Consider the following 14,228-nt stretch of genomic DNA (forward strand, 5'->3'; position numbering starts at 1 on the left):
TAAGTGAGGTGAGAAGGTTGGAGATAAGTGAGGTGAGAACGTTGGAGATAAGTGAGGTGAGAAGGTTGGAGATAAGTGAGGTGAGAACGTTGGAGATAAGTGAGGTGAGAAGGTTGGAGATAAGTGAGGTGAGAACGTTGGAGATAAGTGAGGTGAGAACGTTGGAGATAAGTGAGGTGAGAACGTTGGAGATAAGTGAGGTGAGAAGGTTGGAGATAAGTGAGGTGAGAACGTTGGAGATAAGTGAGGTGAGAACGTTGGAGATAAGTGAGGTGAGAACGTTGGAGATAAGTGAGGTGAGAACGTTGGAGATAAGTGAGGTGAGAACGTTGGAGATAAGTGAGGTGAGAACGTTGGAGATAAGTGAGGTGAGAACGTTGGAGATAAGTGAGGTGAGAACGTTGGAGATAAGTGAGATGAGAACGTTGGCGATAAGTGAGGTGAGAACGTTGGAGATAAGTGAGGTGAGAACGTTGGAGATAAGTGAGGTGAGAAGGTTGGAGATAAGTGAGGTGAGAACGTTGGAGATAAGTGAGGTGAGAACGTTGGAGATAAGTGAGGTGAGAACGTTGGAGATAAGTGAGGTGAGAATGTTGGAGATAAGTGAGGTGAGAAGGTTGGAGATAAGTGAGGTGAGAACGTTAGAGACCATCACTCACAGAAGCTGTTGAGCGTCTGCCTCATTTTGTCGACATCGATGTCCGTCTGCATCTCCAGGAAGTTCCTCACAAAGGCGTTGGACAAGGACGACTGGAAAAGCACAAGATGGAGATTCAGTCTGCAGTTTGGTTCTGGCTGAGAGCGGACTCGTACCTTCAGCATGGGCAAGGTCTGGGACAATACTTGGGCGGACTGGAGGATGTAGTCTGAGGACTGAAGCCATTGGTCCGAGTGCCTCTTCAGGTTGGCAAACTCCTGCAGGGTCCTGTTGGCCTGTGGACGTTTGCATCAACATGTAGCTATTCATCTTCTCCACAAACACTCCAAACAATCCATTAAAATTACAATTTTAACATCCATCCATCCATCTTCTTCTGCTTATCCGAGGTGGGGTCGCGGGGTTAGGATCGGTCTAAGCGGAGAAGACCAGACTTCCCTCTACCTAGCCACTTGGTCCAGCACCTACAGGAGTATCCCGAGGCGTTCCCAGGCCAGTCGGGAGACATAGTCTTCCCAATGTGTCCTGGGTCTTCCCCGTGGCCTCCTACCGGCCGGACGTACCCTAAACCCCTCCTTAGGGAGGTGGTCCGGGGGAATCCAGACCAGATGCCAGAACCATCTCATCTGGCTCCTCTGCATCTGGAGGAGCAGCGGCTTTACTTTGAGTTCCTCCTGGATGACAGATCTCCTCACCCTATCTCTAAGGGAGAGACCCACCACCCTGCAGAGGAAACCCATTTCGGCTGCTTGTACCCGTGATCTTGTCCTTTCGGTCATAACCCAAAGCTCATGACCATAGGTGAGGATGGGAACGTAGATCGACCGGTAAATCGAGAGCTTTGCCTTCCGGCTCAGCTTCTTCTTCACCACAACGGGTCCATACAGCGTCCGCATTACTGAAAACGCCGCACCGATCCGCCTGTCCATCTCACCATCCACTCTTCCCTCACTCGTGAACAAGACTCCCAGGTACTTGAACTCCTCCACTTGGGGCAAGATCTCTTCCCTAACCTAAATATAACATAAATATTTAAAATTGATATTTACATTAAACATTTAGATTTAACTTGTAGATTGACCATTTGATTTCTACCTCAAAAATGAAAGAAAAGTGGTCACATTACAAATGAGTACTTTCGGCACCCAATGCTCATGAACTTTCTCTTTCTTTGTTTTAGGGAAAGGTTGAAATGTGTGTTTGATTTGTCTGTCGAATGTATCACGGGCCAGTAAACACAACAGGTTGCGGGCCACAAATGGCTCCCAGGAGGCATTTTGGACAGCCCTGCTTTAGTGGATCTATTGGATACCTTCTCCATGATGGCCCTGGTCACAGGTGTGTCAGGTGTGTAGAGGATTTTCCCCATCAGCATTGGTTTGAGGAAGGCCCAGGCAATGGCTCCCCCCGTGGTGCTCACCATGTCCAGGTACATGTTGGTACAGTAGGGGGCTACAAAGACAACATTGATTATTAAGAAGTGTTAGAATAATTCTATATAAGTTATCACACAACTCTTATGCTTAAAGGCCATTGCTCTAGTTATTATCTATTGTGCTCAAGCTGTACTTTTTCTGTATCTTCCACGGCATGTGAGGAGTGGTCTCGCCGCAGATGTTTTCTGTCTTTCAGCCTTGCTAACAGCCAAGGACGAACCAGGACTTCAACGAAGATAAGGCATATCAACAGCGGGCAGACAAAGCAGAGACAGGGCGCAATCACTAGGCCCCCAGCACATTCCGTTCTGAATAATCACGTATTGTGCGTACTGAGCTGCTCGCGTAATGTGTGACCCCTCCCTTTAGAAGCAGCCTCAGCATGTAACTAGGGAACTCCCAAACTGAATAAATAGGGGAGCGCGTGGGCTGTTCCTCAGAGCGTAGGGTATGCAGCTCCATGCGTTCTCCTCATGAGCAAAATTTAACTCTGTCATCGTGTTCTGTTTAATAGATAGTTTGGTGATTAAACCTGACAAAAGGTGTTCAAGTCCCAGCCGGCCATCTCAACCTACTTGCATTCCGTGGGATCTTAAACCTGTCAATCATCTCGTTCCTCGTTTCGCCGTCAGGGAAGGACGGGGTGGAATCTAACTGGATGGGAAGTGCGGCCATTCCAAAGAGAGCCATGACTCCTTTACTGCACATGGCCCGAGAGAGTGAGACGAATGAAGTTCTGATGGAGACGCCGTGTGTGATGCCATTGGAAGCCTGGGTAGAAAGCAGCCCGTTAGAATACCATCATGGGCACCACTGACTTGTTACCACGCACTCGGTGCCAGTCCTTGAATCCCAGGTTGAGGCTTTCAAGGGAAACCATATAAGTTTGCAGCTGATCAATGGCAGGGAGATAAGTGGCCATCAGGTTGATGATGTTGTCCACCAGTCCAAACATAAGTCCCAGCAGGCTTTGGATTTCCTGCGACAGCAGCACCTGAAACACAGATAGATCCCATGTAGCATGTCCTAAAGCAGTCTTTTTTCAACTCTTTTCAGCCAAGCCACATTTGTTTTCATTGAAATAATGTGGAGGCCCACCACCAGTCACCACCACTTGAAAGAATGAAACTCAGCAGCCGATATCGAGAGTAAAAAGTTGTTCTGGCAAGTGTTGGATATGACTTCAAACCATAACCAATCACTACAGCTCTTGTCTTAAAGTACTGTCACCACCTGTCACATCACGCCCGGACTTATTTGGAGTTGTTTGGTGTTTTCCTGTGTAGTGTTTTACTTCTTGTCTTGCGCTCCTATTTCCTGTCTTGTTGGTATTTTCCTGTAGCAGTTCCATGTCTTCCTTGAGCGCGACTCCCCGCGCCCGCTTTGTTTTAGCAAGACTATTTCAGTAGTTTTTCTCCTTCTTTGTGTGGACATTGTTGATTGTCATGTCATATTTGAATGTACTTTGTGGACGCCGCCTCTGCTCCACACGCTGTAAGTCTTTGCTGTCGTCCAGCATTCGTTTTTTGTTTACTTTGCAGCCAGTTCAGTTTTAGTTTAATTTTGCATAGCCTTCCCTAAGCTTCAATTACTTTTCTTAGCAGCAATCGCCTTTTGTTTATTTAAGCATTAGATACATTTTTACCTGCAGTCTGCCTCCCGCTGTCGTCTGCGTGTTGTGATCACCACAAACCATGTTCCCCACATCTCATGTTCGTCCTTCGTTTTCGAAGATGACCAGGTGACTTCACGTTGATTTGTGTGTGCGAAGATGGCTGATGAGGCCAATCCCTGCGCGGAATGACCGGCTGCAGTGAGGGCAGGTTATGGCTGGGGGGTGGCTGGCTGTGAGGGAGGAACTGTCTCTGGTCTTGCGGAGCTGTCGCTTCTGTTCGGCTTCATGGATGCGTTTTTCCTCGAAGTCTGCAACACCATGCCAGACTGCAGAGCGCCAGTTTGAACGGTGTTGGGCATCGGCTTCCCATGTCTCTGGGTCCAGACCACAGCCCTTGAGACTGGCCTTTAAGGTGTCCTTAAAGCGTTTCCGCTGTCCGCCGCGTGAGCGCTTTCCATGGTGCAGTTCACCGTACAGGAGCATTTTTGGTAGGCGTTCATCGGACATGCGGCAGACATGGCCAGCCCATCTCAGCTGGAAACGCTTGAGGACGGCATAGATGCTATCCATCTCAGCCCTGAGGAGGACCTTGGTGTCTGGGATCTTGTCCTGCCACCTGATGTTGAGCAGCCTCCTGAGGGATCTCATGTGGAAGGCGTTAAGCTGTTTAGCATGACGGCTGTATACAGTCCAGGTCTCACAGGCATACAGCAGGGCGGGTAGGACAACAGCACGGTAGACCTTAAGTTTGGTCCGTAGGCTAAGCTGCTCCCCACATCTACAAAGCCATTAACTACCTGCTGCCACCTACTGATATGAAAGAGTATTACATGGCTACACTGCCGACAGCACACATACTCAACAATCATTTGCGGATTATAGTTACTGGTGTGCAAATAATATTTTTAACCCCAATAGGTGAAATGCCAAAAGCACGTCACTAAAACCTGTTGCGGTGCCATGCTATACTTCAAAACCTTCTTGTCAGTTCGCATGGTGGAGAAACGCCTCGGTCTTTGGTTCAATTTGAAGAGCAGGCAGCAGTCCTCATGATAAAAACATGAATTTCAGAACACTTCATAGATATTTCATAACATCAGTCTCAGTTTAGCGTTTAGCTTGTCCCTTTTTACTTTTGACACGTTAAGAATTCATGGTTCATCTAAGAAATGATATTGTCAAGCAAAAGGACAAAAAGAGAGCAAGTGCCATCAAAGACAAGAAAAGTTGATGGGGTTTTTTTGTGAGATAAAAAGAATACTGCACTGAATACTAAATGCTAAAAGTGGCGTTGAGTTCAGTGTGACAAAGTAAGCGAGGTCACCGGCAGTGGCAGCTAAGTCAGGACAAGGCCATGAACCGGATGACGTGTTCAAATAAATCTTATCCAATCGACTTCATTACTACAGCATTTTGTTTCTATTGGCTAGTACTTTGTAGTATCTGTTAACAGGACATAGCACACGTCTTTTAAGAGTTGTGTTTTATTCCCGACAGTTGGTTACTGTTGAAACTTATGTTAACAAGTGGACGGCTCTCCGACCATGCTCTCCCCCAGATGGTACGGGCGTGGTTTGAGAGTCTTCTTGGGTGACCGGTTAAGGCGTAATTGAATCTGTATCAAAGAATGAAAAGAAACAGCAACAGTGTGTTTCCTGCCTATTCCACATTGGTGACTCTGACCTGATCGTCCTCCTGATTCTGTCAGGTTTGAGTGTCCTTCACCTCTTTCTGCCCCAAGTGAGCATAATGCCCCACAGGTTTTGCACACTCCTTCGATAAATGGACATTGCAAACGGCACGGCAGGCTGGTCAAGACCCCGGAGGGTTTTCATTTTCCCCATAACTTGCCTTCTGGCTGTTCGGGAGGCTGGGGCAATACTAGGACCGTGTAATCAGCTGGTATGGGCGCCATTTCATAATTTTCTTGAGCACACTTTTGAATTGTATTGACAGTCTTAGAATAAAGACCTATAAGAAACAGCAACTGAGTTTCCTGCGTATGCACCAACATGCTGGTCACACCCAAACCAGATGGTGCCACGTTCCTCAGAGATGTGGGAAGAGATGCTCCAAAGTACCTGGAGCCACATGGGAGGATTGCAGGAACGCCGAGGTAACAGGTTAAGATAAACATCTAGACCATATTAAGCCGACAGTGATGACAGAATACAATGTATAATGGGTCAGGGGCCCGCTGACCCTAACGGTTCCTGGGCACAACACAAATGGAACTCCGTACCAGCCCTAACCCACATGGTCCAGGGCCAGACTTCTAGGAGTTGATGTAACTACCAGCACAGGGGGCTATAAAGGAGGGTGTTCTGGCACACAGAAGAGAGAGAGAGCTTGGTCTTTCACAGGTTCCTAGAGGACCTGAAGTGACGCTCGCTTGGAAATAAATCTTTTTTCAACAATCTTTCACACAACCACGCCATTAATCTGCCCGGCAAGGCCAGAGATACAACAAACTCTTTGAAAACTAAACCTGGTAATGAAGTTCAGGACGTGTTTGAACACGGTTGAAACAAGACAAGACAAGAAACAAAGACGGATGTCGCAGCTAATCACATTACTGTGATTTCACCCCAAGTGTTGCTCACATCACTTCGGAGGCATATTTGCAAATGATATGCCGAGATGTTGTGCATGGCCACACTGTTTCTGAGGGATTTACCACACAGTCAACTGAAAATAGAAACTTTTATTTGAGCCAGCTGTTTAATTACCCACAGGATTATGACTAATTAGGTAAATCCAACGTGACCAGTACTTATTTACACGTCAGTTAGGACATGATCAAATGCACAATAGTTGTTGGTCTCCTGGGACAGTCAAAACACAGCAAAGCAGTTTCTTGCAAACTCAATGCACATTTGGAAAACACAACCCTCGTTTTTTCCACCATCTTCAAAGTGTTCCACTTAAGTGTTTTGAGATAACAGCTTAGATAACATTGAGTTACAAGCATCCCGGCCATTAGCTGGCATAGAAAATGCCACGGTGAACCCTGAACCTGCGACCAAAATATCTTGTCGTACTCGCTGGCATTAGCTTACAGCTACAGATCCACATAAGTTTGTTTTCCAAGCAGGGCAAGGAAGAAAGTGAGTCTGAAGGACATTGCTGAGAAGAAGTGCAAAAGAGGTTCGGGGGAACCTGGCTGCTCTGACGGAACGTTCGCTGCTGGGTACGTGAGGGACCTGTGGGAGAAATGGAGAGTCTTGTGCCTCTCAGTGCTTTCCATGGAGGATGTGGAAGACACCTATCTAGTTAGAACTGTGATGGCAGGGCATCTGCTGATTGGGATAGGCGTTGCTTTGGTCTGTCGTCAAATTGGGAAGACGATGGCAGCCGTTCAAGGAGCCCAAAGACTGCCCGTCGCCATGGAAGGCCTGGGTCGGGCTGTGAGAACACAGACTGTGGCCATTTCAGAACTGAATCGTAAGTTGGACAACAATGCAAAGATCGATCAACTTGAGAGCCAGATTGGACGATTGGATCAGACAAGCCATTGGAATGTCCGCTTGCTTGGAAAACAACAATCCTTATTTACGATTGGACTCCCTCAAATGGCCTTGATGCTGCTCACAACAGAACAAGGCTGTCCTAAGGACTACCAAATGGAGGACAAAGCCTCTCTGACATTCCTCCCTCCTTCAATAACACCTGGGAGTTTAACTTTGCTCGAAACGCCTGCAGAGCAACTTTGACAGCCCCCGTCATCGTTCCTGTTCTGTCTCCGTGTGCAACGTTTGTCTAATCTTGAACGGAATTGTGCTGAAAACCTGAAATCCCCACAGGGATAAAAAAAAAAAGTATCCGTCTATCTATCGATATTCATTGAATTAGAAAAATAAATCATCAAAAATATGACCAAACTTGGCCAGCAATTTGAGCGAGTCTAGTCCGTACCACACTGAAGAAGAATGAGTCCCACACCAGTCAAACATTTTAAAATATCTAAATTTAAAAAAATATATGGAGTAGCTGCTGATGGTGTGTTTGACATAGAATACTGTAGCATGCTGTTCATTATTTATACACTACTTTATAAAATGACTGTAGTTGTTAGCAGTACAATTTATTGTATTGTTGGTAAACAATATTTCCTATCTAAAAGTTTGTTTTAATGTTTAAAAGACATGTTGAAAGTGTGGGGGGGGACCTTCGTAAATGAAACTGATTTCAATTCATTTCAATGAGCTTCACAGAAAAACTGTGATGATTCATTGACTTGAGTGTTTGAAGTTAACGTAAGAGAACCCATCAAGGTGGTAAGTTGAGGTACATCCGTGCGGTATATTGAACAATCAAAACTAATTCTAGTTTAGTTTGGGTCATCCTAACACTGAGATAGAAAAGTAACTCTTTGAGGATGCTCATGTTCTCTGTGATGAATTAGCTGGGACAAAGAATTTTACAAGCAGTTGTACATTTTCTCCACAACACGTTACAATTTTCTGGCCTTTTTCATAAAAACAATATCTAAATGACAACAACTCTTTGAAATACATCTGGTCTGGGTTAGTTTTAGCCTCATCCCTCACTTGAAGCCTAACACGTGGTCAAAAGAAAGACAGCGTTATATTTCCTGGATAAATGAACCAACCGCCACTTCCTAATGCTTCAGTCACACGCAGGATTCTCACAGGAACGAGGCTCAAACTGACCCAGATCCGCATCCCGCCTTACTCTGTAGATGAAGGTCTCCAGGTTGAGGTGGCGAGTCATCAGCAGAGAGAAGGTGTACCACTCTCTGAGCGACATGGCGCAGAAGGTCATGAACAGTTCTCGCTCTGTGGCGTTCAGACGTTCTGGGGAGTCGCAGTGACGCAGCTTGGTCAGCCAAGCAAGGATCTGGTTCCAAGAGAAGAAGTCACAATTATGACAATGCAGACTGGAGACTCACCACCAAAGATGATGTTCCTGGTCTTCAACACTGCGGGGGAAGGTGCATTGGAACGGAATTAGGGACGGGTACCGAAACCCCTACTTTTTGGCACCGACCGAATGCCACCGGTCCTATCGAGCACAGATTCTCGTAAATTCCAACAGTGCCATGTTTCGGTGCTTGGGTTCACTCCAGGAGCACAGAGAGCGGAGTCAGCCAAACTACCTTGAGGTATTGTAGCGAATGTCAATGACAACAAAGTAAGTGAATTAAAAAAATAAAATAACGTCTAGGCTAACTTGACCCTAATACACTGTTATGTTTGGTTGGGGGAGTTGTGACGGCACAGAACCACAAGGGGGCAATGTTGCTGTGTTTTATTATATATATATATATATATATATATATATATATATATATATATATATATATATATATATATATACAGTATATATATATATATATATATATATATATATATATATATATATATACACACAATATAATACATATAATAATGAAACAATACTAATAAATTAACTAGAGAATGGTGTGTGACAAAATCCAAGAGTGTGTATGGTGTAAGACTAAGTGTAGATATTAATTGCTGAGTGTTACCAGAGTGATGAGTGAGGAAGAAGAACAAAACCAAAGGGGCTAGGCAGAGAAGGTATGTGTCCAATCGGGAGGTCGAGATAAGAGTCAGTCCGGGAAGCAGGGGGAAAAACGAGGAATGACGAGACGCACAGCTCGACACGTGGAACAAAGGCAGAGGGACACCAACAGAAGGTTAAGTTATGGCCAGGATCCTTGGGTCCACTGGTCTTTATTCAGCTCGCCCTCATCAGTCCCAGGTGTGCTACTTGCCGGTGATTGATTGCAGCTGTTTGCTGCCGCTGGTCTGGGGCGTACTTTGTGTGCTCGGTGCAGTGCACAGATGAATGCGCACTGACGCGCGCCCGGACCGTGACATACACATTGGCTTTGCTATTGACGCTAGCATTTTAACTTTTGAACACCTCTAAATTGGTTGATACAACTACAACTAAGATGCACGTTACAATCAAACAGCCAATGCGTAATAAGTACAATACTTGCAGTGTTAACACTTTGTAGGGCGCAACAGACAGCAAAGCCTGAAGTGACCAACACAACATAGACTATACACGACTTGCAACTGCGATTGATACTGCAGTTATCATAATCATCTCGTGGCAATAAAAAACGTATTTTCTTCTCAAAAACAATTCTTATTCATTAACACACAAAAGGATGGACAATTGGTACTGTTGAGTACCGATATCGAGTCCCAGGTACCGGGAATTAGCTGTGTTTGAATGTAAACGGTACCCACTCCTCATATTCTGGGAGATGTTTCCAAAGACTTTTCAGCATCATCTGTTCAGGAAGGTCAATGATAAGGTAAAGCAATGAGGATGCGGGATTGCCATGGCAACCGCAGACACGTTCCTTGCCCGTGTACCAGCAGCTTGCTTCATGTCATAATGGACTTGGACACAGCAGTGTTTAGGTCAGGTGGGCCGGACAATGCTTGTTGCTAGGCAGACTTTACAGCCTCACAAGTCTTTCCTGGAACTGAAAGCCAGACCGTGCGGCTGTTTGAATGACAACCAAGTGATTAAATAACATTTAACTCACAGCTAACTCTTACTTTGCACTACTCTGCATTTCATATACATGACATACGTATATATATAAATGTATATATACGTAGATATATACTATATACAAACACTTTATAGTGCCTTCAAAGTGAGCATTCTTTACTAAAATATGACTTTAGTTGAGTCTAGAAGCAATTCTTCACGTTTCTTAGTGGAAACTTCTTCACTATTGGACATATTTGGTTAACGTACCAATGAAGTTGGGACATTGAGGCTCCACTGTGTTGGAAGCTGCCCTGGCTCACCTGTAAATTCTGGCTCGGTAGAGTGGTGTCCATGAGTAGCTGGAGAACGGCCGGATTGAAGTCCATGTGCCGCTGAACATCCTGGACGAAGGCACTTTGATTACGGAGCAACTGGCCGACTGTTCCTTCCTCTGTGGAGAGATAGAAGTATTGTTCCACGACTGTATTTGTCTACTTTATAAAGGATGGACAGCGGGTCTGGGTTACTGTAGTTTTTGCCTCATTACTGTGAGAATCCTGCATGTGACTGAAACATGAGTTCATGTATTTGTGTTAAGCTGCAGTGTGAGCAGATACTACTGCATCATCTCTTTCTCACATATCAGCCGGGTAGTGCAGGCTTGACTGAGGCAAAAACTACCGCAGAGCGACTGCAGACATCTGCTTGTTGCATCTGGACTCGGATGTGGAACAAGAGTGACAATAAAGTGTTGAGGACTTCACCTGCAGCTGAGATGTTGACATTGAGAGAGTCAAGGATGCTGCTGTTGAAGCCCAAACTTTGACTGAATACAAAAGACCTGTGATGGCAGAAATAATATTCAGTAACAACACTTCCTACCAGTCATATTTACTTGAAAACAGACAAAATATTCAGCAACAACACTTCCTACCAGTCATATTTACTTGAAAACAGACAAAATATTCAGCAACAACACTTCCTACCAGTCATATTTACTTGAAAACAGACAAAATATTCAGCAACAACACTTCCTACCAGTCATATTTACTTGAAAACAGACAAAATATTCAGCAACAACACTTCCTACCAGTCATATTTACTTGAAAACAGACAAAATATTCAGCAACAACACTTCCTACCAGTCATATTTACTTGAAAACAGACAAAATATTCAGCAACAACACTTCCTACCAGTCATATTTACTTGAAAACAGACAAAATATTCAGCAACAACACTTCCTACCAGTCATATTGACTTGAAAACAGACAAAATATTCAACAACAACACTTCCTACCAGTCATATTGACTTGAAAACAGACAAAATATTCAACAACAACACTTCCTACCAGTCATATTGACTTGAAAACAGACAAAATATTCAGCAACAACACTTCCTACCAGTCATATTTACTTGAAAACAGACAAAATATTCAGCAACAACACTTCCTACCAGTCATATTTACTTGAAAACAGACAAAATATTCAGCAACAACACTTCCTACCAGTCATATTTACTTGAAAACAGACAAAATATTCAGCAACAACACTTCCTACCAGTCATATTTACTTGAAAACAGACAAAATATTCAGCAACAACACTTCCTACCAGTCATATTTACTTGAAAACAGACAAAATATTCAGCAACAACACTTCCTACCAGTCATATTTACTTGAAAACAGACAAAATATTCAGCAACAACACTTCCTACCAGTCATATTTACTTGAAAACAGACAAAATATTCAGCAACAACACTTCCTACCAGTCATATTTACTTGAAAACAGACAAAATATTCAGCAACAACACTTCCTACCAGTCATATTGACTTGAAAACAGACAAAATATTCAACAACAACACTTCCTACCAGTCATATTGACTTGAAAACAGACAAAATATTCAACAACAACACTTCCTACCAGTCATATTGACTTGAAAACAGACAAAATATTCAGCAACAACACTTCCTACCAGTCATATTTACTTGAAAACAGACAAAATATTCAGCAACAACACTTCCTACCAGTCATATTTACTTGAAAACAGACAAAATATTCAGCAACAACACTTCCTACCAGTCATATTTACTTGAAAACAGACAAAATATTCAGCAACAACACTTCCTACCAGTCATATTTACTTGAAAACAGACAAAATATTCAGCAACAACACTTCCTACCAGTCATATTTACTTGAAAACAGACAAAATATTCAGCAACGACACTTCCTACCAGTCATATTTACTTGAAAACAGACAAAATATTCAGCAACAACACTTCCTACCAGTCATATTTACTTGAAAACAGACAAAATATTCAGCAACAACACTTCCTACCAGTCATATTTACTTGAAAACAGACAAAATATTCAGCAACAACACTTCCTACTTGTCATATTGACTTGAAAACAGACAAAATATTCAGCAACAACACTTCCTACCAGTCATATTTACTTGAAAACAGACAAAATATTCAGCAACAACACTTCCTACCAGTCATATTTACTTGAAAACAGACAAAATATTCAGCAACAACACTTCCTACCAGTCATATTGACTTGAAAACAGACAAAATATTCAGCAACAACACTTCCTACCAGTCATATTTACTTGAAAACAGACAAAATATTCAGCAACAACACTTCCTACCAGTCATATTGACTTGAAAACAGACAAAATATTCAGCAATAACACTTCCTACCAGTCATATTGACTTGAAAACAGACAAAATATTCAGCAACAACACTTCCTACCAGTCATATTTACTTGAAAACAGACAAAATATTCAGCAACAACACTTCCTACCAGTCATATTGACTTGAAAACAGACAAAATATTCAGCAACAACACTTCCTACAAGTCATATTGACTTGAAAACAGACAAAATATTCAGCAACAACACTTCCTACCAGTCATATTGACTTGAAAACAGACCAAATATGCAGCAACAACACTTCCTACCAGTCATATTTACTTGAAAACAGACAAAATATTCAGCAACAACACTTCCTACCAGTCATATTTACTTGAAAACAGACAAAATATTCAGCAACAACACTTCCTACCAGTCATATTGACTTGAAAACAGACAAAATATTCAGCAACAACACTTCCTACCAGTCATATTGACTTGAAAACAGACAAAATATTCAACAACAACACTTCCTACCAGTCATATTGACTTGAAAACAGACAAAATATTCAGCAACAACACTTCCTACCAGTCATATTGACTTGAAAACAGACAAAATATGCAGCAACAACACTTCCTACCAGTCATATTTACTTGAAAACAGACAAAATACTCAGCAACAACACTTCCTACCAGTCATATTTATTTGAAAACAGACAAAATATTCAGCAACAACACTTCCTACCAGTCATATTGACTTGAAAACAGACAAAATAATCAGCAACAACACTTCCTACCAGTCATATTTACTTGAAAACAGACAAAATATTCAACAACAACACTTCCTACCAGTCATATTTACTTGAAAACAGACAAAATATTCAGCAACAACACTTCCTACCAGTCATATTGACTTGAAAACAGACAAAATATTCAGCAACAACACTTCCTACCAGTCATATTGACTTCAAAACAGACAAAATATTCAGCAACAACACTTCCTACCAGTCATATTTACTTGAAAACAGACAAAATATTCAGCAACAACACTTCCTACCAGTCATATTTACTTGAAAACAGACAAAATATTCAGCAACAACACTTCCTACCAGTCATATTGACTTGAAAACAGACAAAATATTCAACAACAACACTTCCTACCAGTCATATTGACTTGAAAACAGACAAAATATTCAGAAACAACACTTCCTACTTGTCATATTTACTTGAAAACAGACAAAATATTCAACAACAACACTTCTTACCAGTCATATTTACTTGAAAACAGACAAAATATTCAGCAACAACACTTCCTACCAGTCATATTTACTTGAAAACAGACAAAATATTCAGCAACAACACTTCCTACCAGTCATATTTAC

The 14,228-nt window shown here is 42.7% G+C and overlaps 1 protein-coding gene across 3 annotated transcripts in view; it reads right to left on the reverse strand.

Annotated features, from left to right (window-relative positions):
- Window positions 1–14,228, reverse strand: part of abca12 (ATP-binding cassette, sub-family A (ABC1), member 12) — a 170,432-nt gene that overhangs the window by 114,474 nt on the left and 41,730 nt on the right. For all 3 annotated transcript variants that reach the window (XM_061971824.2, XM_061971822.2, XM_061971823.2), the window contains exons 19-26: window positions 10,978–11,054; window positions 10,534–10,664; window positions 8,405–8,569; window positions 2,927–3,088; window positions 2,670–2,865; window positions 1,971–2,110; window positions 814–933; window positions 660–750 (exon numbers count right to left, since the gene is read on the reverse strand). In XM_061971824.2, the coding sequence (XP_061827808.2) occupies window positions 660–750; window positions 814–933; window positions 1,971–2,110; window positions 2,670–2,865; window positions 2,927–3,088; window positions 8,405–8,569; window positions 10,534–10,664; window positions 10,978–11,054 (1,082 nt within the window). The remainder of the gene's footprint in view (window positions 1–659; window positions 751–813; window positions 934–1,970; window positions 2,111–2,669; window positions 2,866–2,926; window positions 3,089–8,404; window positions 8,570–10,533; window positions 10,665–10,977; window positions 11,055–14,228) is intronic.

The sequence above is a fragment of the Nerophis lumbriciformis genome, linkage group LG13 (genome assembly GCF_033978685.3).
Source record: "Nerophis lumbriciformis linkage group LG13, RoL_Nlum_v2.1, whole genome shotgun sequence".
Lineage (NCBI taxonomy): Eukaryota > Metazoa > Chordata > Actinopteri > Syngnathiformes > Syngnathidae > Nerophis > Nerophis lumbriciformis.